Below are 21,606 nucleotides of genomic sequence, written 5' to 3'. Positions count from 1 at the left end.
CATAACTATAATCCTAGCTTCTCAGAAGATTGCATTATGAGGATCAAAGTTCAGAGCCAGCCTGAGTAGTAGTGGTCAGGAGACTCATCACCAGTTAACAACTAAAAAGCCAGACATAGAACTATGGCTCAAGTGGTAGAGTGCTGGCCTTGAGCAAAAAGCTAAGGGACAGCTTATAGGCCTTGAGTTCAAGCCCCAGTATCAGTACACACACACGCGCGCGTGCACACACGCACGCACGCGCACACACCATAAACACAAGGACAAGTTGGTGGTACTAGTCCAAGAAGCAAAATCGAAGCCAAACCCAAGTTGTTGGTTGTCAGGGTCAGGAGATGGAACTGTCTCAACATGACAACTAAAGGCACATATGATCCTTTGCTATAAATGACCTTGGAACATTTAGTGAAACTTAAATAGGCTCTGAGGATTAGGTGATTAGAATATATCAACTGTACTTCGTTTAAATTGTTATTATAAAGGTGATGTACAGAGGGGTTACCATTGCATAAGTCAAGTAGTGACTTTTACAACTTTTTTTTTCTGCCCTGGGGCTCAAACTCTAGGCTTGGGCACTGTCCCGCAGCTCTGTTTTGCTCAAGGCTGGCACTCTACCACTTGAGCCACGGCTCCACTTCTTACTTTTAATGTGATTAGAGATAAGAGTCTCATGGACTTTCCTGCCTAGGCTGGCTTTGAACTTTGATCCTCCCATCTCAGCTTCCTGAGTAGCTAGAATTACAGACATGAGCAGCCAGTGCCTGGCTAATGAGTACATTTCTTTTTAGACAGTGCCACCCCTTCTCTTGCTTTCTCCTAGTTTTTCCCTCCAGTCCCTGCCCACAAGTTGTATAGTTCATTTTCAAGAGTATCTAGTGAGTACCATTGCTGCAATTGTTCACCCTTTGTCCCTCCTTTTCTGTGCCTTCCTTACCCCACCACAAAAAAATACAGATAAACAAAATTCCCTGGAATTCATTTCAATAAATATTTTTATCTTGTGCCAGTCCTGGGCTTGAACTCAGAACCTGGACTCTGTCCCTAAACTTTTATGTTCAAGGTTAGCACTCTACCACTTGATCCACAGCTCTACTTCTGGATTTTCTGGTGATTAATTGGAGATAAGAATATCATGATTTTCCTGCCTAGGCTGGCTTCAAACCATGATCCTCAGCTCTCAGCCTCCTGAGTAGCTAGGATGATAGGCATGAGCCACCAGCACCCAACTGATAAATATTAGTTTATATGATCAGAGGGACAGAGCTATTGTGCCCTTGTGTTCCTCCTCTAAGAGTATCCTCCTTTGGTTTCACTGTGTGTGAATGCCTAGAGTTCTGCATCAGTTGTCCTTTTGATGGTCATACTCTGGAGACTGAGAGAATTTAAGAAGTACACATTTGAATATGATAGGAGTATAGTTCAACCTTCTCTCAAGTAGTCCTTGAAAAATGTTCTTTATTGTACACATGCCAATCATTTAGTAAATGCCATTAGACTGAGGCCTATGTTCTTCCTTGGTGATGGGAAATGGTATCCAGTTTCTAACGGTAAATGGCTCAAAATTCAGATGGAGCTCACTTCCACACAGGAGCAAAGGTTTGTCCTTTCAGCAGAGTACATTCTCTTTCCTCTTGGAACCAAAAGCTGTTGGTTACCAAAACGAAAGGAAATGATCTATTCAGTGCACATGATGATCAAAGCATAGATTCTCAAAATTGGAAGCACACAGGGGAAATCTGAAGTTCTGATGTCTGGATCCTATTCCATATACTCTCATTCAGTAGTCTGGATATGCCAGAGTACAGGGATTTGTAAAAGATCCCCAAATGGTTCTAATACTGTAGCTAATATTGAAGACTGACTCTCCCAGAGAGTGAGAGGTGAATTCATTGGTCCCTATGTTAATTTCTTATTGCTACTATAAAAGTTAATCACAAACATAGTGGCTTAAAATTTAAATGTATTATATGGTTTTGTAGAAGTCCCTAGTATGCAGTCCAAGATACTGTAGGGCTTCTCATCTATCTTGCTTTTCTCAGCTTCCACAGGCTACTTGGATTCCTTGGTTCAAAGCCCCTTTCCCATCTCCAAAGCCAGCAGTATCACATCTCTGTGGCTTATGTTGACATATTTCTTTCTCTGCCTTCTTTGTGTTTATTGAGACTACCTAGACAATCCAAGTCTCCCTATTTTAGGGTCAGTGATTAGCAACCTCAATTCTATCTGCAGCTCTAATTCCTTTTAGCTATATTACACATGCCAACCCTGTACCAGGTCTTAAATTTAGTGCCTTAAGCCCTTGCTGGGCTTTTTTGGTGCCCTACCACTTAAGCTGTTTCCACTACTACCATATTTTTTTCCTACCCATCAGTTGTAAGACATGTCAGCTGATTCTGCTGTTTGGTTATTGTGAACAGAGCTACAGTAAATATGAGCTTTCATGTACATTTGCTTCCCTTTCAACATATACTGGAGTGGCATGACAGGTCATAATAAAGTAGACCCACTTTACTTTTGTTGTCTTTTTTTTTTTTTTCCATCCTGGGGCTTGAACTCAGGTCCTATCCTTGAGACTCTTTGTGCTCTACCACTTGAGCCACAGCACCACTTCCAACTTTTTTTGAGTAGTTTATTGGAGATGAGAGTCTCATGGATCTTCCTGCCTGTGCTGGCTTTGAACTGTGATCCTCACATCTCAGAATCCTGACTAGCTATAAGCATGAACCACCAGCACCCAGCCCATTTTACTTTTTAGTAAAACTTCTATACTGATTTCCACAGTGGCTGCACTAGTTTACATTCCAACCAACAGTATATGAGAGTTCCTTTTCCCCACCTCCTGGCCAGCATTTGAGCGTGTTTTTACTCATTTGCAGAATCTAGACTTAAGGAATATTGACTGAAATTCACTGACAACTATTGAAACATAGGGGGAGGGAGGAACCCCAGGAAATAGCAACATACAAGGTTAATCTAAACTTTAATATATGCATGTGAATTACTGTGGTAAAAACCCTTTGTCCATTTTACATAGAAAAAAAATGAATGACAGGAAAGTAAGACAAGCTATGCATATTGTGGGACAGTTACCAGCCACAGAGGGAGGGTCAATGAAGGTGAAGGTGAATATGGTAGACGTGCTTTATATGCATATATAAAAAAATAATCTGTTGAAATTGTCGTAAGTAGGGAAAAGAAGAAATGTGAGAGATAGATGATTTTGATAGGTGTTCATTGTATGTATGGAAATGTATTGAAACACCGCCCCATATATAGAATATGTGCTAGTAAGAGAATCTTAAGAGGGAAATGAACAAAGACTTTTGAGATGAGGAAGCTGGTTTGGTTTAGTGATATAGGAGTCAAAGCTCACCATAAGCAGTTGGGACTATAAGGGGAAAATGTACAGGGAAAGGCAGACTTACCAATAGCATTGGAATAGTCTTCAAGATAGTGGAAAACTTTTAAGGTTTTATGGTGCAAGATTAAGTTAGATTCAACAGCCATCTAAGAGTTTCCCTTCCAGGAAGAAAAGGCCTCAGTGACAAACCAGTGCTTGGGCACTTTCTGAAAGTAGAGATGACAGCAAGGAATGGAAACAGTAGCTTGGAACACACCTTTAAGACAGGCAAGCAAGATTTGAGGGGAAGGACCTGTCTCAAGTCACTCTCCTATCATGAATTCAAACACAAAACGTCTAGTTTGAACCAATATTGTAGATAGTTACTGAAGCCACCTCTGGTTAATCTCCACAAAAAATCAAAAGGTGTTTCTACTAGGCACTGGTGGCTCATACCTGTAATCCTAGCTGAGATCTGAGGATTGCAGTTCAAACCCAGCCAAGGCAAGAAAGTCCCCTTGAGCAAAAGAGCTCAGGGACAGCACCCAAGCCCTGAGTTCAAGTCCTACAACCAACAACAACAAAAAGGCATTTCTATTTTACAGAAGAAAAATTGAGAACTTGTCTGCCACACAACAACTATAGTGAATTTTTAAAAATGTATTTCTAAAGCAGAAAAAAAAAGCCTCCTATAAATACACCTAAAACTTAATGTCCAAATATTAAATGTTCCTTTTTTTTTCTTCTTTTGAGACATGGTCTATGTTGCCAAGGCTGGCTTCAAACTCCTGGGAGGATCCTATGTGATCCTTCCACAGTGGCTTCCCAGGTACAACTACAGAAGTTATTACTATGTGCAGTACCATTTTCTTCCTTTTTCTTTTCCTTCATTTCTTTCTAAACTTGACAAGCCAGAATTTATTCAAGAGCCATGGAGATAGGTCATAGTACCCACTGCAATGTCTGTCAGGGAGATTGAAATCAATAATCAAGGCCAGAGATTACTCAGTGACACAGCCTTTCCCTAACATGCATAAGACCCTAGTGTTAAATTCCTAACACAACAATCAAGATCCAACCAGCCACACACTGCAATTTGTCTTCCCTTCTCACTTCCCCCTATGATTTTCCCCCCTCTATTTGCAGTTTATTTAAAGAAACCTGGTCTTTCGTTTCTAGAACCATCCCCTATTCTGGATGTTGCTGCTGTTATCCCCATGAACTCTTGCTTTGAACCGGATCCCTCAAGACTTCAAAGTTCCCAAAGCACTTCTGGCAAGGCCACTCTGTCCTCTATGATGCCAAGAGGACTTACTACCTTCCAAGCTGTTTACACATTTTACCTCTTGAAACCACACAAAGTACCTTTTCTGTAGGCATAATCAACCACAGATCATGCCCATGGTCACATCAAATAATGGAGCCAGACTCTACAGCACATCCTTTTCCCCTGTACCAGGTGGTCTCACTCATCACATTATGTAATTATTATTATTGGGGGGGGGGGGGTGTCTGCCTGTGTGCGTGCTGGTATTGAACCAAGGGCTTCATACATGCTAAGTACACTACCTTTGAACTATATCCCCAAACCCAATCTTTTTTTGTGTGTGCCAGTTCTGGGTCTTGAACTCAGGGCTCAGATGCTGTCCTTGGGCTTATGTGTTCAAGAATAGCACTCTATCACTTGAGCCACAACTCCCACTTCTGGCTTTTTTTAGTTAACTAGAGTCTGCCCGAGCTGGTTTCAAACTGTGATCCTCTCAGCCTTCTGAGTAGCTAGGATTACATGCCTGAGCCATCAGTGTACAGCGGAATCTATTTTTTAAAATAACTTATTTAGCAGTGCTAGGAATTAAACCCAAGGCCTCATGTATACTAGGCAAGACGTCTACCACTGAGTTATATTGCTAGTATCCAATCTATTATTAAAGACTGCAGCAGTTACACACTTTTAAGTTGATGACAAGCTCATATTGAAAAATAGCAATTTACAATATACAAATCACATATACCTACCCCAAACAACAAAAGACTAGCTACCTATGGGAGGAGCCAATGCAATGGCTAGTCTTTATTGTGAAGAAGAAACTTTACAGCACATTCTAAGAACATCAGTATGGGGTTCAGTGGCCCATCTAGTGGGATACTAGCTTGTAGTGGCTTCCACAACCTGGGCATCGCTGAGTTTCCCCTTTGTGCAGCCAGAACCAGATGACAGTACAGTTGTCTTCTTCACCTGAAAGGAACAAAGGTTAAGTGAAGGTCACCCAGCTTAAAAAGGGAGAGTTTCAATATTAATCTCTTTCCCTCAGACACTTATGATTGTCAGTTCAAGCTCTTTCCTCCTCGAACAAAGAAACTGCAGGCTTGACTTTACCTATGAGTAAACTGAATTTCTTCCAGGACTACCAGAAAATTTAAAAGCAAGGTCCATACCAGTATGCATCCTTCTATGCATAAAAGAAGTATAATCATAAATATTATCTGGATGACTATTTCTTCATGACCCATTTCTGGCCATTTCTGTGGCTGTTCTACATATCTTTTCGATAAGATGATCTACTCATGAATAATAAGGCTTCGGAAGACCAAAACCCTTATAACTCAATTACATATACATACCCAAAACTTTTTCCTTTTTTTGGTTGTGGGACTTCAATTTGAGGCCTGCGTGCTGTCCCTGAGCAATTTTGCTCAAGGCAAGCTCTACCACTTTGAGCCACAACACCACATTCCGTTTTTCAGGTGGTTAATTGGAGATTAGTGTCTCACAGACTTTTCTGCTCAAAATGGCTCTGAACCAGGATCCTCAGCTTTCAGCTTCCTGCATAGCTAGGATTACAGGCATGAGCCACCAGCACCCAGGCTCACACAAAATTTTTGAAGCAGCATCCTGTATTAAACAGAAAATAGACATGAGGTACTTACAAATGCAGCCCACTATCCTCTTGTTGCTGATGGATGGAACCAAATTAGGGTCTTCCTTGGTGCCTGCAGCTGCTTTGGGGGCCAATATATTGTAAGGGTCCTGGAAAAAAAGAATTGAGCAATTAACGCTAAACAATCTCTGCCCACACCCAGCCTATAAGTACAGGGTGGCTTTTCCTACAAATCAGGTTTCTAGGATCATATGCTCCCATGGAGAAACTACTGTTTATCCCACCCAAGACAGCGGGCTCCACAGAGGACATAGCAGAGAATCTGCCCTCACCTGTCCCTTTTGCCTGGCCATCATGATCTCCCTTTCCAGTCCAGTAGCCTGATCCTCATCAGTAGGAACACCACCTAAAGGAAGATACGTGACCAACAGACATGATCAAGATTTAAACACACACACACATACACGGAATCGGTAAAGGTTCGCGTTTTGGTGAACTCATGGCGCTCTTTAAAAAAACCCACTGATAACTCATGGTCCTCTAAGTCATAATTGCCTAGTGGCAAGCGTGGCGGAGAAGCGTGGTGGTTCTCCAACCACCGACACCAATTTTTCCAGTTTGTTTTGTTTTGATCAAGCCAACCAGAGCCCCTTCCGTTTGGGGTGAGCAAATGGTTTAAGGGACCGTTAGGCCGGTCCGGTACTAGCGGCGGCCCCGGCCCATCAAGGTCACCCAGCACCCTCTAGTTAGGGCACGGTCCACAGTAGGGTCGGCTTGGCGGCGGCGGCGGTTGTTGCAGCCCGGAACCACAGCGAGAGCCGGTGGGGCCGAGAGTTCTCGGGGCCGGGAGCAGGTCAGAGGAGCCCGGGGAGGGGAACGGCCGACCCCATTTTGCCGGCCCACCACCCACCACCCAAAAGGGGGCCACGACGCCGGTTCCGGGCGCGCCCGACGGACCAAGTACCTCTAGACGCCATGGAGCGCACCACAGGCGCTCCATTGGGAGCACGGGCCTTTAAGGCCTGCGCGGCCAGCGCTCCGGCTCCGCGAAGTAACCTTGAAGCCATAGCGCCCGCGACTAACAGCTGCAGTTCCGGGAACACGCTCGGGAGCTGGGCGGGACTTCCGGGGGCGGGCCTGTGTCGCCCTCAGTGGGTTTCCGTTTCCTACTTCGGGGGAGCCTGGCAGTTCAGGTGTCTGCGCCGGGTTTGGTGTTTGGCTCCTGCCTGGTTTTTGCCTGTCCCCCGCTGGCTAGCCATCTGCTAGATGAATCGTGGTGAAGCGCTTTCGGCCGCTCCGTCCCAACAACGTTGTGATTGCCTTCGGTTTGACCTGGCAGTCGAGCCCGGTAAACAGAAAGATCTCCGTCTGGACACTTAGCTGGGCCGCAAATAATACAGACCTGGAGTGAGCTCCGGAAGACCACTGTGTTGGTGGTTAGGATGGGAAATTGGGGTCTGGCCCACCTTAACTGGAGCTGGGACCCCAGGACCTCCCGCAGGTGTTCCGTGGGATGTGGCCGGCCCGGGCTGAGCCTTCAGGGGCTGGGCCCGGACCCTTGCAAATTAAAGCCTGCGGAGATGTTTGTTGATGGGGTGTCCACGGCCTTTGGGGATGTACATTGACGAGGTGTTCATTGGCTTCAGGGATGTGTATAGAAGGGATGGTCCACTGCATGAGGCGATTAGCCGAGGGTAGAGAGGGGGAGGGGGAGGAGAAGGAAGGATAGTTGATTATGGAAAGCAGAGTCAGAACTGACCAAAGAGTCCTCTGTAAAGCAGTAGATATCGGCTGTAGCTCCCTTTGGCTTACAAGTGTGCAAAACTTGGCCCCTTCCCTGGGCCCTGTCTCTTTGTTCATATTGTCAGTAGATCCCTAAAACAATTTAGCCACATGCAGTTTAGCCTTTTCCTTACCAGGTGGAAAATCCCTTCAGTTGTACTTTAATGCTTGAATTTTCACATTGCCTTTCTGAGCCCTGGTCTATAATAGCATCAAGTAATTTTTAGTAAATTTATTTCTTAGAGAGCATATATAGGCCCAAGCTGCCTCTGACCAAAGAGATTATTTGTCTGTTTATGCTGGTAGCACTGGGACTTGAACTCAGGGCCTGGGTGCTGTTCTGTAGCTTTATTTGTTCACTGCTGGTGCTCTACCACTTGAGCCACAGTTCCACTTTTTGGTTTTTGGTGGTTAATTGAAGATAAGAGCCTCAGACGTTATTGCCTAGGCTGACTTTGAATCTTGATCCTCCTATCTCAGCCTGAGTAGCTAGGATTGCAGGCACAAAGAAGTCAGTTGAGGCAAATTGAAAAGGACTGCCATTCCAGTTGTCCCTATCTGTCCTAGGTAGGTTATACCCTAGGAAGAAGAAAGCATTGTATTTTTAAAGGTCAACCACAGATGTTTATCTGTTAATCCTGTCCTTCCTAAAGTTCTAAGGTGATTGTGGGAGAAGGCTGAGGGAAGAGATTGAGAGGCAGAAAGGGATGTAATAGACTTAGATAGGCCAGTTCCCAGGGACCTCCTCCATTATTAGGGAAATCTATATGAGTGAGAAACAAGCCTCAACTTAATTTCCCACTGTATAGCCTGGAATGGATGGTTATATTATATGGTGAGGCAGCAGGAACAATCTACCTCCTTTTGTTTCATCATTGTCTCTGCCAAAACAATAAAACTTTATTGAGAATATTTTACTTTATAATATTTAACTGTGAAAATAAATACATATTTCAGTAAGTCATAAGGAAAAGATTTAGTTGTAGTTCTTTTTTCCCTTTCTCTAAGCCAGTTTTTCAACCTCAGCACAATTAACATGTGGTTATGGAAGTTCTCTGCATGGGGAGAAGGTGAGATTGTCCTGTATGGATTATAGGATTTAGCTGCTTTGCTATTAGTATTCACCCAGTATTTGCCATGTCTCTTGGGGGCAAAACAACCTCAGAGGCACTTCCCTTTTGGAAAAGGAGAAAAGTACTCTGGATCCTTTCAAGGAGTATAGAGGACTCCATCTACTGGGGACAATAATTCTAAGTGAGGAGGGAAGAAAGGAAAACCCCTGGATCTATACCGGTCAGTACAAGGAATTTACTTTTTTGAAAAAGAAATAATAATATTTACCATCCAAAGACCTTGTGAAGCAAGTGAAGGAAGACCACAGAACAGGCGGAGGAAGACCATCTTTCTGCAGATGTACCATAGGAGGCAGAAGGAAATCCTCAACCTCAGGAAAGTATGAGACTTTTATGCAATAAACTACTCAGAAAAAGCTAGAAGTGGTACTGAGGCTCAAGTGGTAGAGTGCTCACCTTGTGCAGAGTTCAGGGACAGCGTCCAGGGCCAGAATTCAAGCCCCAGGACCAGGCAAATAAAAATAAAATGAAGCCAGGTGCGGGTGACTAACACCTGTAATCCTAGTTACTCAGGAAACTGAAATCTGAGGAACGAGGTTCAAAGCCAGGCCAGGCAGGAAAGCCCGTGGGACTCTTTTTTTTTTTTTTTTTTTTTTTTTAGGAATAAAAACATTTTATCTGTGTATTCAGAACCGTGGGACTCTTTATCTCCAATTAACCACCAGAAAACTGGAAATGGTGCTGTGGCTCAAGTGGTAGAGTACTCACCTTGAGCTGAAGAGACCAGGCCCAGAGTTCAAGCCCCAGGACTGACAAAAATAAAATGAAATGCAAGCTACTGTAGGTTGCTTTTTTTTTTTCAGTTAACAAAATATTTTGTGCGCATCCCTCCATAGTAAAGCCTATTGAAGCCGGGTGCCGGTGGCTCACGCCTGTAATCCTAGCTACTCAGGAGGCTGAGATCTGAGGATCACGGTTCAAGGCCAGCCCGGGAAGGAAAGTCCATGAGACTCTTATCTCCAATAAATAACTAAAAAAACTGGAAGTGGTGCAGTGGCTCAAGCAGTAGAGTGCTCGCCTTGAGCTGAAGAGCTGAGGGATAGCGCCCAGACCAAGTTCAAGCCTCACAACTGACAAAAACAAAAACAAACAAACAAAAAAACCTATTGATCAGAAAAGAACTCTTTACCTGATTTAGGTAACTAACCTCTACATCACCTTTATAATTAAAAAAAAAAAAAAAACCCTATTGGTCAGGCCAGGTGGTAGAGGCTCATGCCTATAATTCTAGCTAGTCAGGAGTCTGGAGTCTAAGGAACTAGGTTTGAAGCCATCTTGGGCATGGAAGTATGTGAGACACATCTTCAATTAACCACCACAAAAACTGGAAGTGGAACTGTGGCTCCAGTGGTAGAGCACTAACTGAACAGAAAAGCGAAGGGGTAGCACACAGGCCCTGAGCTCAAACTCCAGTACTGGAAAACAAAACAAATCCATAAAGATCTAATTTATTATATGCTTGCTGCATAATATTCCCCACTATTGATGTATCCAGTCATTCCCCTTTAATAAATATTCAGATTTCTAGGTTTTGTTTTATGATACTAGTGGTTTGAACTCAAGGCTTCACACTTGCTAGCCAGGTGCTGTACCACTTAAGCCAAGACTCCAGCCCTGTTTTTTGCTTTTGAGGCAAACTTGTGATAAAGCCCAGGCTGGCCTCAAACACCTTCTTTAGCCTCCAGAGTGCTAAGATTACAGGTTGAACCACCACACCAGAGCAGATTTCTAGTTTTTTGTTTGTTTCTGCTTCAGTGCACATCTGCAAGTCATACAGCCTTATAGTCCAGAGCTTTTGTTTCTGGAGAATAGGAACTATGAGTGTGTGTGTGTTAAACATAATTTTTAATTTTTTTACCTGTCCTGGGCCTTGAATTGTGGGTTTGGGTGCTGCCCCGAACTCCTTTTTGCTCAAGAATAGCATTACCATTTGAGCCACAGCACTACTTTGAGCTTTTTTCTGTGATTAATTGGAGATAAGAGTCTCAGGACTTTCCTGCCTGGAGCTGGCTTTGAACTATGATCCTCAGATCTCACCCTCCCCAGTAGCTAGAATTATAAGTGTAAGCTACCAATGCCAGGCTTTGGCTATTTTGCTCATGACTTGCACTATCTCTCTCTCTCTCTTTTTTTGGTCTGTTATGGGGCTGATTTTTATTGAATATTATGGAGATTATATAAAGACCTTCCCATAGACCAAGACTGATCAGTTTTCAAAAGCAAGTAAAACATAGTTGCTGCCTTGAATCTATTATTGCAAATAGCAGGCTATGAAGCAGATTCCACAAAGCTTAAAATAATGAAATCAGAAAAGGGTCTTTTTTTTTTTTTCTTTTAATACCAGTACTGGAGGCTGAACTCATACCCTTTGACTCTTGCTCAACTTTCCCAACCACAGTTGGTTCTCTACCACCTGAACCACACCTCTAGTTCTGGTTTTTGGTTGGTGGGGGTTGCTGGTTAACTCAACATAAGAGTCTCATGGATTTGTCTGCTCAGGTTGGCTTTCAACCAAAATTCTCAGATCTCAGCCCCTTAGGATTATAGGAGATAGCCACTAAGCACCTGAAAAAAAGGGTCTTAATCTACATTTCTGTTTCCTCAGGAACAGCTTTGAGCTCCAGTGGTCCCAGAAGCCCTGAGAACTATGGAAAATGTATGCTGGACACTTTTCATATAGTAGTCAGGTGAGGTAGAATGCCACTGCACATAAGCCTGCTGATCTCCAGCATCAGCCCAGGGTAGCCTCGACCTCAGGGCCTCCTTGGGAGGCCTGAAGAAGACTAGACAAAAAGTTTGTTGGGAGCCTGGACCTTTTCAAGTGAAGAACTACTTTTAAGCAGATGGTACAAATCCATAATGGGTCACCCCATCAGCATGGGGTCCGGATGTAAGTTAGATGAGGCAGACATCTTATTTTGGTGAAATGGGGTAACAGTCATGGTACCTCCCCAAACCCATGACTTTTTTTTTTTAATCCACTGAATCCCCCACACTCTTTCTGGGTATGAAGTAAATATAGTTACCCCTCCCTAGTAATTATGTTCCCAACAAGGGCCATTTTGCCAGTATGTGGCCAGGTGGGACTGCTCCTAGTATATGGGTTGGGGGCAGACTAGGTGGAGCTATCTGAATTGATAGAGGAAAGCCCACAAGCCATCTTTAACTAACAATACAGAAGGGGTTGTAGCCAGATGTCATGATTTCTGCACAACTAGAAAGGAATTGCCCATCTGGTAAGGAGTCAATGTCAGCCCACCTGACCTTTTATATCTGATTAATGCCTATTTTGTGTATAACCAGTTTGTATTAAAACCAAGGTCTCCCCTCTCAGGATCTGAACTTTTTTCTGGTGCTAGCCTGCTTCACATCGCCAGCAGTAAACTCCTTCATCCTCTCTAAACAGTGGTCATGATCCCCAAATACTCACCTGGGGAATCCTGCTCCCCTATCTCCTCTACACCCTACTACTTCCTCCTCTCCCTCCTTCCTCCTATTACCCATGATGGGGATGCCATGAGTCCCAGCTTCCTAAATCAGCATCTCACCAAAGCACGTGGAAGAGGTGAGGGCTGTTTATGGCAGGAGGAACTTACAAGGGATGGTGGGATACATTGACCAACCTATGTACATGGTAGGATTGGCGCTGGTGGGGGCTGTGCTAAGGCAGCCAGGGTGCACAGGTGCCCCTCCTCCAATCCCTGCCAGCAAACCCAGCTGACAACCAGAGGACCTAGAAGTCCCTTGATTTGGGAGTGGAGGACAGCCCACCTGGCAAAGAGAACAGAGAGAAAAGGGGGTGGGGGTGGGGCTCGGCATAGCTGTTGGAGAGAAAAGGGAAGGAAAACAAGGACTGGCCAGCATTGATCTTGGTCTCGGACAATCCCCTGCTTCTGTGGTTTAACTATGTCACTGGCATGCTTCAAACTGAGTTGGGTGCACTTGCCTGACACAGCAGGTCCCCTTCCCAGCTTTTCTCATAATCTATTGCTTCTTCAGCAATATTTCCCAGCAAGTAACTTTTCTGGAAGCAGTCAATAAAAAAATATGGAAGACTGCAACTGGGCACCTTATTAAACCTCTCTGACAACACATCTATTTTAAAGATCTTAACTGGCTTTTCTCTGTAGCATTGGGCAGCAGTTCAGTGCATAAAATAAAATGAGATTGTTGTAAGGTGAATCCAGTCAGCAAGATACAAAGAAGCCACATTTTGAGAGGTCAAATTGGGAGTCTTTTTAGAAGGCCAGCCACTGTAGGAAGTCGACTTTTGTCACAAGACCTGCAGCCCAGCAAATACACTTTAACATTGCCAGAAAACCGAAGCCATGAAAGTCAGAGAGGAAAGAAAAGGCAGAAAAACAATACCAACAAACCAGATCAGCTCTAATGTAGAGATAAAGTGGGATGTCATGTTGACTGGGAGGAGCACCAGGAGACACAGAGACAGGAGGCATGGCCCCTAGCTGGTCCAGGCCTAAATAGGATCAGGAGCTTGAGAGTTCACAGCCCAATACCAGCAGGTCCAGTAGCCTATTGTCCAAGTCCCTGTCCCTGCCTCCAGGAATTTCAGGCACACCTATCACCTGGGAGGTGGGACTTGCCCACCTCCACCATAAAGACAATATGGTGCCAGTTAAACCCAATTCCCTATCATCCACCACATGGCCGAGATGGTGCTGGTTAGATTCAGTATCCCTACTTAAAGCTGAGCAGAGGAAGCTGACTTTATAAACAAGGGCTGAAGAAAGCAGAGAGAACAAAAAGTTTGGCTTCAAGGTTCCTTTCCTTATAGAGTTAAGACAGAAAAGAAAATTCCTTAACATGCCTGGTCAAGTAAAGGTTGTTGCTGTGAATTTCCTAGGTTCTTCTTCCCTTGTTTCAGCCACCCCAAAACCGGGATTATAAGTGTGTTCCACCATGCCCAACTTAAAATATATACTGTTAGGAAAAATGGAAAGGAATAGGCCAGACTTGATCTTCAACAGACTAGGACTGTTTATTAAGGTAATACAACAAGGGATACAACCAGGGAATGAAGGTTGTGCTTGGAGGCGGGGTAGAAGCTGGCTTATATAGAATTTTAGACAAGGAAAATTGGCTTTAAAATCAAATAACCTTTAGATCTGGTGAGAGGGGTTTTCTGGCCAGGCTCACAATGGAGTGTTCCATCCAAGGTGGCAGGAACTAGCGGTCAGGCCTAGGGAATCTCACACCTGCAGTCAAGCGCATCTATACACACATGTTATTTTGCCTGACACCTATATGTACCTGAGGTAATGTGGTGGGGGTAAATCAATCCTTCACATACTATATGCTAATAAATGATAATTACATGAAAGGGAGAATGCGCAAGAATAAAATAACTGAAAGTGTCACTTCACCAAGCTGACATTTGGAACAATAAGCAACCCCTTGTGTGAGATAAACTGGGAAAGAATAAGGCCAATTTGCCTAAAGTCAGCCTATCACTATGATTCCTATTCAAAAAAGCCAGGTCTGGTGGTGTAATCCCAGTACTTTGGAAGCTTAGGGAAGAGGACTGTGAGTTCAAGGCCAGCTTCAGCTACATGTTGTAAGTGTCCCAGCAGTGAGAAACAGACAAGCCACCTGTTGAGAGGTCCAATTGGGAGTCTTTATTAGAAGGCCAGCATATGCAGGTGGACTCGTTGCAAAGAGCTGTAGCCCCACCAGTACACTTAGCACTGTCGGAAAACAGCCATGAGAGCCAGAGAGGAGCCAGAGCTCCAATAGAAAGCTGAAGTGGGATTCACTGGTGACCAGGAAAGAGCTAGGACACAGGGTACAGGACACAGGACATGAAGCATGGTGTAATCATGTCTTAGCTGGTCTGGAATTAAGTAGGGTCAGGTCAAGGGGTAGGGTCACCGTGAGCTTGAGTGGTCATGACCCAATACTAAAGCACACAGGTTTAAAAAAAAAAAAAAATGAAAACCAGCCATAAATTTTCTGGAATTCCAGTGGCAAAAGATATTTTTGCCCATTGCATGATAGAATCACATGGTCAATGCTAGAAAAAACAGACAACACCAAACAAAATACAAGGCAAAACTCAAAACACAAAATTTTTTCCAACAACAAACAGAATTTCTTGTAGGATAACCAAGATCTAGATAGCCAAGAACAGAATTATGTTTAAACATCTTTGCTAACAAAGCACATTAGAAGGACAGTCCTCCATTTCCAAGGCCTGTGAAGAGATAACAGCAACTTTGTTAGCAAGACACATTAGCATCTAATTGACCATTGAATGCCTTCTAAATGAGTAGAGGAGTGGTAAGCTTGGTGGAAGGGTCAGGGTCCAGTGAGGCTAAACCCTTAACCCATCATGTGGCCAAAATGGCAAACTTCTGAACAAGTCATGATGGTAAGAAAATTTGGCAGAGCCTTATTGAGTAAGCAAGCAGATGGGCAGACAAACAGAAAAGAAGGAGACACTCTAACAGAGTGTAGGTGCTCTTGAGAAAAGAGAGAGAGTTTTAAATGATCTCCAGCCCAGAGAGAGAGAGGGAGGGAGAAAGAGAGAGAGAGAGAAAGAGAGGAGAGATTGAACTACAAGAAAAACTGCCTTTCTAGAGGAGATGGCTGGGAGGCAGAGGTGAAGGTCAACAGAGTGAGTTTGCTTAGAGAGACAGGAGAACAAAGAAAATTGTAATGTATGGAAAGTCTGACCATTTACCATTTCCTTGGAAGAAATTGTTCAAATCTTGCAATAATATTGTGGGGTCAAAAGTGCTGTTATCAATTGGTACTAAGGCCAAATTTTGAAGCAGTTAAGTTTTTAAATTTTGTGATCATCCAATTGATAAGAGGCCAAATTTTGGGGCAGACAAGTTTCTTTTGATTTTATATCTGGTTTCAAGCCTAGAATGGCTAACCTTTGTGAGGGAACCTAGAGGGTTGGGCTATTGAAGCATTTTGGCTTGAGTAGGAGAATATCTAAAGAGCAAAGAAGACAGTCTAAGAGAGTATCCCAGAAATGCAGGCAGGAAGTCTAATGAGGACATGGAGGGGGAGGAGTCCTGGAGGATGTGGAAGGGTGAAGTTCCAAAGGATGAAAGGAGGAGGAGTCCTGAAGGACACAGAAGGGAGACATCACATAGGGTGTAGAAAGGGAGGAGCCTCGTAGAATGTAGAAGAGTCTGCTGACTGTTATTTTGTTTTTTTGGTTTTTTTTGTCGGTCGTGGGGCTTGAACTCTGGGCCTGGGCACTGTCCTTCAGCTCTTCAGCTCAAGGCGAGCACTCTACCACTTGAGCTACAGCGCCACTTCTGATTTTCTGGTGGTTTATTGGAGATAGGAGTCTCACGGTCTTTCCTGCCCGGGCTGGCTTTGAACCACGATCCTCAGATCTCAGCCTCCTGAGTAGCTAGGATTACAGGCGTGAGCCACCAGCGCCCGGCTGAGTCTGCTGACTGTTAATAGGTTACAATGGAAGGCATCCCTGTCCACCCAAGTTTCTTTTAGAATGAGGGTCAGATTCCCATTTCAGGCATCCCCAAATCAGGAAGTGACCAGCCAAGGAGGCATAAGAGCCCTCTGGCATGGTGCCATGTCTGGAGAGACAGCAGAGGGCTCGTAGACACTCACCAGACATAGAGAAGAAGGAAGTCATAGTCACTCACCAGATGTAGAGAGGAGACAGTATGGTGGATGCATAGTCAGCAGTGGTAAAGGCAAGAAGTCAGAAGTGGGGTTCCTCTGGCTTTCAGTAGTTTGGTCTGAGGAGGGGCAGTCAAGGAGGTAAATTGGGCCTCGGAAAGAGAAGAGGAGGGGATCTGGAAACTCCTGACTCTGCCCCTTCCCAGATTTTCAGCACCAGATGTAAGGTTTGCTGAAAGGAAACTGCCACATGATTCAGGCAGAAAAGAGTTTATTGGGGGGAGAGTATACTGCCAGCCCACACAAGATGGAGGCATGCGGAGAGAGGAAGGGAAGGGAAGAAGGAGCACAGAAGGAAAAAACAAAACTACTTCTGGTGGGATTGGGGTTAATATAGGAAGAGAGTAGGAGGAGGAGTGGCCAGAGTGGATGCAGCTATGACCTCAGCATCTGGGAACCTCCCATGGTCCAAAGGAGGTGTGACCCGACAGTCCAGGGGATGGATGTGATGTCCTTTCAACTACAGAGAAAGTGGAGGTAACTGCCCCCAGGCATGCCAGTTACCTGTGTTATGAGTGCTGGGCAGGGGAATTATTGGGAAGGTGCCACATATGTACCCAGGAAAAACAGTAGGGAAGTGTAAAGTCTGCCCCGGGCTATGCAGGCCCCGTACAGATACCTCCCTACCTCTTGGCTAAGTTTACACAGTCACTGACATAAACACATAGGTACAGGCACATACACACATACATACACAAACACACTGTGCACATTAAGTTTTACAGCACACAAAAATGAATTACAGAGCTGGGTGCCAGTGGCTCACACCTATAATCCTAGCTACCCAGAAGGCTGAGATTTGAGGACTGAGGCTCAAAGGCAGCCCAGGCAGCAAAATTCATAAGACTCTTATCTCCAATAAACTACCACAAAACAGGAAGTGATGCTGTGGCTCAAGTGTTAGAGTGCTAGCATTGAGCTGAAGTGCTGAGGGACAGCGCCCAGGCCCAGAGTTCAGGCCACATGACTAACAAAAGAAGAAGAAGAAGAGCCATAGACTTGGAATTCCAGCCATAAGGTGACATTATTTTTCCCAGTATTTTAGAACCATGTGGTCAGTGCTATAATAGGTAACACCAAACAAAAAAAGCAAAACCCAAAACTTTTTACAATATGTTTAGACATCTTTGCTAACAAAGCACATTAGATGATCAGGCCTCAGTTTCCAGGGCCTGTGAAAAGAGGCAGCAACTCGTTAGCAAGGCACATTAGAATAAATGGGTGGAAAAGTAGTAAGCTTGGTGGAAGGGTGAGGGGCAGATAAAGGCAAACCCTTAACCCACCATGTGGCCAAGATGGCAAACTCAAAACGGCCAATTTTTGAACGAGTCATCATGGTAAGAAAACTTGGTGGAGCTTCATTGAATAAGCAGACAAGCAGACAAGCAGAAAGGAAGGGGCACCCTCTAACAGTGTGGGTGTTCTCAAGGAAAGACAGAGAGAAGGATAGATTGCACTGGAAGACAAGGGAAGTTACCTTCCTAGAGGAGATAGGCCAGGGACAGGAAGAGGTATGGCCAGATGGGAGAACGGTGTGGCCACACTGGATCCAGAGGTGACCTCTGGGCCTGAGTTCTCCTATGGTCAGATGGGAGGAATAATCAAGGGCAGCCCAGGATGTGACCTAGTGGGGCGGGGGGGGGGGGGGGGGGGGACTGCTTCCAGGTGTGCCAGTTACTTAGGTAATGCAGATACTGGGTGGAAACTTAGCCAAGAGCTAGGGAGGCATCTGTACAGGGGCCTGCATGTCCCCAGGCAGACCTTAGAGGAAGGAGCATTTTTCCTGGGTACACCTAACAGGCTCCCCTTACCTCTTCAATTTGCAGGTGGATCAATCCCCAGAACACAGAAAAACATACAAATAGAAAACAGGACAGAGAAACAGAGACTTACTTCTGGAAGATATCTGAATGACCGCACAAAGATTTTTGGATGGTAAGTCCAGCATCTGTGAGATAGCTGTCAGTGCAGCAGAAAGACCACAGGACCCTGGAATGTCTCAGGGGGCACCTGCCCTGTGGGGGTTTCCATCTGTTGGCAGCAGGCTCTCTAAGGCCATCCGCCAGTGGCTTCAAGGAACCCAGATGCCCTCCTTGGCACTGGGATCTCATTGGGGCCTCCAAAGTGTTGTACAGGAATTCGATGAGTGAGATACTGAGATTGAGAGTCTTTATCGGGAAGCCGGCATCTGCATGGTAGACTCCTGTCCCAAAGACCTGAAGCCCAGAACAGAGTTAGCCCATAGCTTTTAAAGACAAAAACCACAGGCTTGAGGTGGGACCAAGCCTTAATAACCTTAACAAAACTGTTGAACATAAAATAAAGCAAGCTAGATGTGGATACTTCTCTCTAAGAAAAGTGTTATACATCGGCAGAGCAGCCTATCTAGGGGAACAATAAGGGGCAATCAGGATCCCAATTATCTAGAGAGAGCGTAAGTTTCCTGGAGCTCTACAACTCAGGACATATTTGCAATCCAAAGAATATTCTCTATAAACTCTGGAGTTTTCAGAAAGTCTCCATCTTCTATTAACTTTTATTTTTATTTATTTATTTATTTATTTTTGTCGGTCATGGGGCTTGAACTCTGGGCTTGTGCACTATCCCTCAGCTCTTCAGCTCAAGGCAAGTGCTCTACCACTTGAGCCACAGCGCCACTCCCAGTTTTCTAGTGGTTTATTGGAGATAAGAGTCTCATGGACTTTCCTGCCTGGGCTGGCTTTGAACCACGATCCTCAGATCTCACCCTCCTGAGTAGCTAGGATTATAGGCGTGAGCCACAGACACCCGGCTTTCTATTAACTTTTATTAAGATGCTAAGATGGCATTACTTAGCTCTAGCATCCTTCTTTCTTTCTTTCTTTCTTTCTTTTTTTTCCTTTGTCGGTCATGGGGCTTGAACTCTGGGCCTGGGTGCTGTTCCTCAGCTCTTCAGCTCAAGGCAAGCACTCTACCACCTGAGCCACAGTGCCACTTCCTGTTTTCTGGTGAGTAATTGGAGATAAGAGTCTCATGGACTTTCCTGCCCAGGCTGGCTTTGAACTGTGATCCTCAGACCCTCAGATCCTCCTGAGTAGTTAGGATTATAGGCATGAGCCACCAACACCTGGCCAGTATCCTTATTTCAATATAACGTTTTGTTATGTTGGGCCTCCCAAGTAGCTAAGGATACAGGCTTATGCCATGGGTTGAGATGAACACATCAGAAGTGAGCACACATACCATATGGTTCCCCAGAACAAGGCCTGAGTCAAGACAGAAGAAGAGGGTATAAGGAGTCCTTTTTAAGGCAGACCTACTGGAGTTGTAAACTCCTTGAAGCATCCCCATTTGCCTAATCTTTGTGCTCCTTCCTAGATCCCCTGATTGGAAGGCAAAGGACCTAAAGGAATGGGAGCCTAAAGGAAGAGCAGCAGATCCTTAAAGTAAAAGGAAAACTTTAGAAGACATGAAGGAAGACAGATCAGTGGCAATAAAAGCTCTGGGCTTGTGTCCACTCTCCTAAAGCAGGTTTTGACCCTGAGTTGGACAATTGGCCTCCAAGCCTCAGTTTCTTCCCATGAAAAGCGATTCTAAGACTAGTTCCCTATAGCCTGCTGGAAAGATCAATTGAGGTCACATTTCCACAAGTAATGTATACACTGTAAAGGCTTATTCTTATATGAGTTAGTCTCATTTTTGCCTGTAATTGGCTTTGTCTCTTTATATTAAACTTTCAGATGATGTTCATTAAACTGGACCTGCCTAAACATTTTAAATGGCAGGAGTTCTCCAAAGAACATAAGAAGTACCAAGAAGACACTGTCAACGTCTAAAATTTACTTCATGACACTGGAAATTGTAAGGTATAATAGGTAGGTTTCATTAGGTAGCCGATGAAGAGAACACGTGCTATTCAGGCAGGAAAAGAAGTTTATTTACCGAACTGCTGCCCCTGTCAAGCATTGTGGAGAAGCATGGCTGAAAAGGAAAAGGGGGGTGAACCACCCCTAGGCCAGGACTTATCTAGGCCAGGGACAGGAAGAGGTATGGCCAGGTGGGGAGAAAGGTATGGCCACACTGGATCTGGAAATGACCTCAGGGTCTGGGACCCTCCTAAGGTCAGATGGGAGGTGAGTGACCAGAAGTGGCCCAGGATGTGACCTAGCAGGAGGGGGAAGGTGACTGCTTCCAAGTCTGCCAGTTACCTAGGTAACAGGTACTGGGCAGAAACTTAGCCAAGAGGTTGGGAGGTGTCCCTGTGCAGACCTTACAGGAATCAGATAATTAACTTGTCTGGACTGCTAGAACAATTCATCAAAAGAAGTGAAAAACAAGCAGTAATTGGGAGGATGCCAACAACACACTAGGGTGTTTCCACTCCTATCCTGGCTCCAAAGAGGGGCTTCCTCAGGGGATTGGCTTTGCTATATTCCCAACCACAACCTGGCAAACCTCAGCTCAGTTCAGCTGTCCTTCTACCTGAAGAACCACCCAGGCAGATCCTTCATTAGCTATTCACAATGTCTAATTAAACACACCAGCTACTCAGAAGTGTAGGGCACAGATTTTCATTCATTATAGAGCTGGCTGAAGCTCAAGTGAAATAATTTGTTTAAATGGCTTAGTTCAATGTTAGTTACAGTGCCCAGGCTCAACTAGAATTTGTGGAGTGAATCAAGGGCCAACATCCCCTAAACCTCATGCATACAGAGGTGGCTTCTGCACACATACTCAGGGGAGATCTGGTCTCAAAGCAAAACGTGGCCAGTGTTAGTCCCCGGGAGGTGTTAAAACAGATGCTCTCATA

General features: G+C 44.7%; 2 protein-coding genes and 1 long non-coding RNA gene across 4 annotated transcripts in view; 2 read left to right on the top strand and 1 right to left on the bottom strand.

Annotated features, from left to right (window-relative positions):
- Nucleotides 1-5,391: 5,391 nt before the first annotated feature.
- Cox5b (cytochrome c oxidase subunit 5B) lies at nucleotides 5,392-7,325 on the bottom strand. Its single transcript, XM_069988465.1, has 4 exons — nucleotides 7,184-7,325; nucleotides 6,552-6,625; nucleotides 6,269-6,368; nucleotides 5,392-5,576 (listed from the first exon to the last, which is right to left on the bottom strand). Exons 1-4 carry the CDS (start codon nucleotides 7,284-7,286, stop codon nucleotides 5,476-5,478), a joined length of 378 nt encoding a protein of 125 aa, XP_069844566.1. The 5' UTR covers nucleotides 7,287-7,325; the 3' UTR covers nucleotides 5,392-5,475.
- Nucleotides 7,326-7,340: 15 nt separating this feature from the next.
- On the top strand, nucleotides 7,341-20,461 carry LOC138804283 (uncharacterized). The gene is made up of 4 exons (XR_011365208.1): nucleotides 7,341-7,567; nucleotides 11,740-11,821; nucleotides 18,644-18,752; nucleotides 20,175-20,461. It is a non-coding gene; the product is annotated as an uncharacterized lncRNA (long non-coding RNA).
- Nucleotides 20,462-20,583: 122 nt separating this feature from the next.
- Nucleotides 20,584-21,606, top strand: part of Fam178b (family with sequence similarity 178 member B) — a 112,579-nt gene continuing 111,556 nt past the window's right edge. Inside the window, exon 1 of one of the 2 annotated variants that reach the window (XM_069988461.1) lies at nucleotides 20,584-20,671. Coding sequence is in view for 1 of the 2 variants with exons in the window: in XM_069988462.1 (XP_069844563.1) it covers nucleotides 20,643-20,671 (29 nt within the window). In the remaining variant the exon portion in view is untranslated. The remainder of the gene's footprint in view (nucleotides 20,672-21,606) is intronic. The other variant, XM_069988462.1, reaches the window with a different exon arrangement.

Source organism: Dipodomys merriami, unplaced genomic scaffold (genome assembly GCF_024711535.1).
Source record: "Dipodomys merriami isolate MVZ:Mamm:240054 unplaced genomic scaffold, mDipMer1.0.p SCAF_36, whole genome shotgun sequence".
Classification (NCBI taxonomy): Eukaryota; Metazoa; Chordata; class Mammalia; order Rodentia; family Heteromyidae; genus Dipodomys; species Dipodomys merriami.
Note: the sequence above shows the minus strand (reverse complement) of the source record. Positions and strands in the feature narration are given on the sequence as shown.

Coding starts and splice junctions, on each gene's coding strand:
- Cox5b (XM_069988465.1), bottom strand. CDS start 7,286: ATGGCTTCAAGGTTACTTCGCGGAGCCGGAGCGCTGGCCGCGCAGGCC. Junction 6,369..6,551: donor TGGCCAGGCAAAAGGGACAG/GTGAGGGCAGAT, acceptor CTTTTTTTCCAG/GACCCTTACAATATATTGGC. Junction 5,577..6,268: donor GAGGATAGTGGGCTGCATTT/GTAAGTACCTCA, acceptor TGTTCCTTTCAG/GTGAAGAAGACAACTGTACT.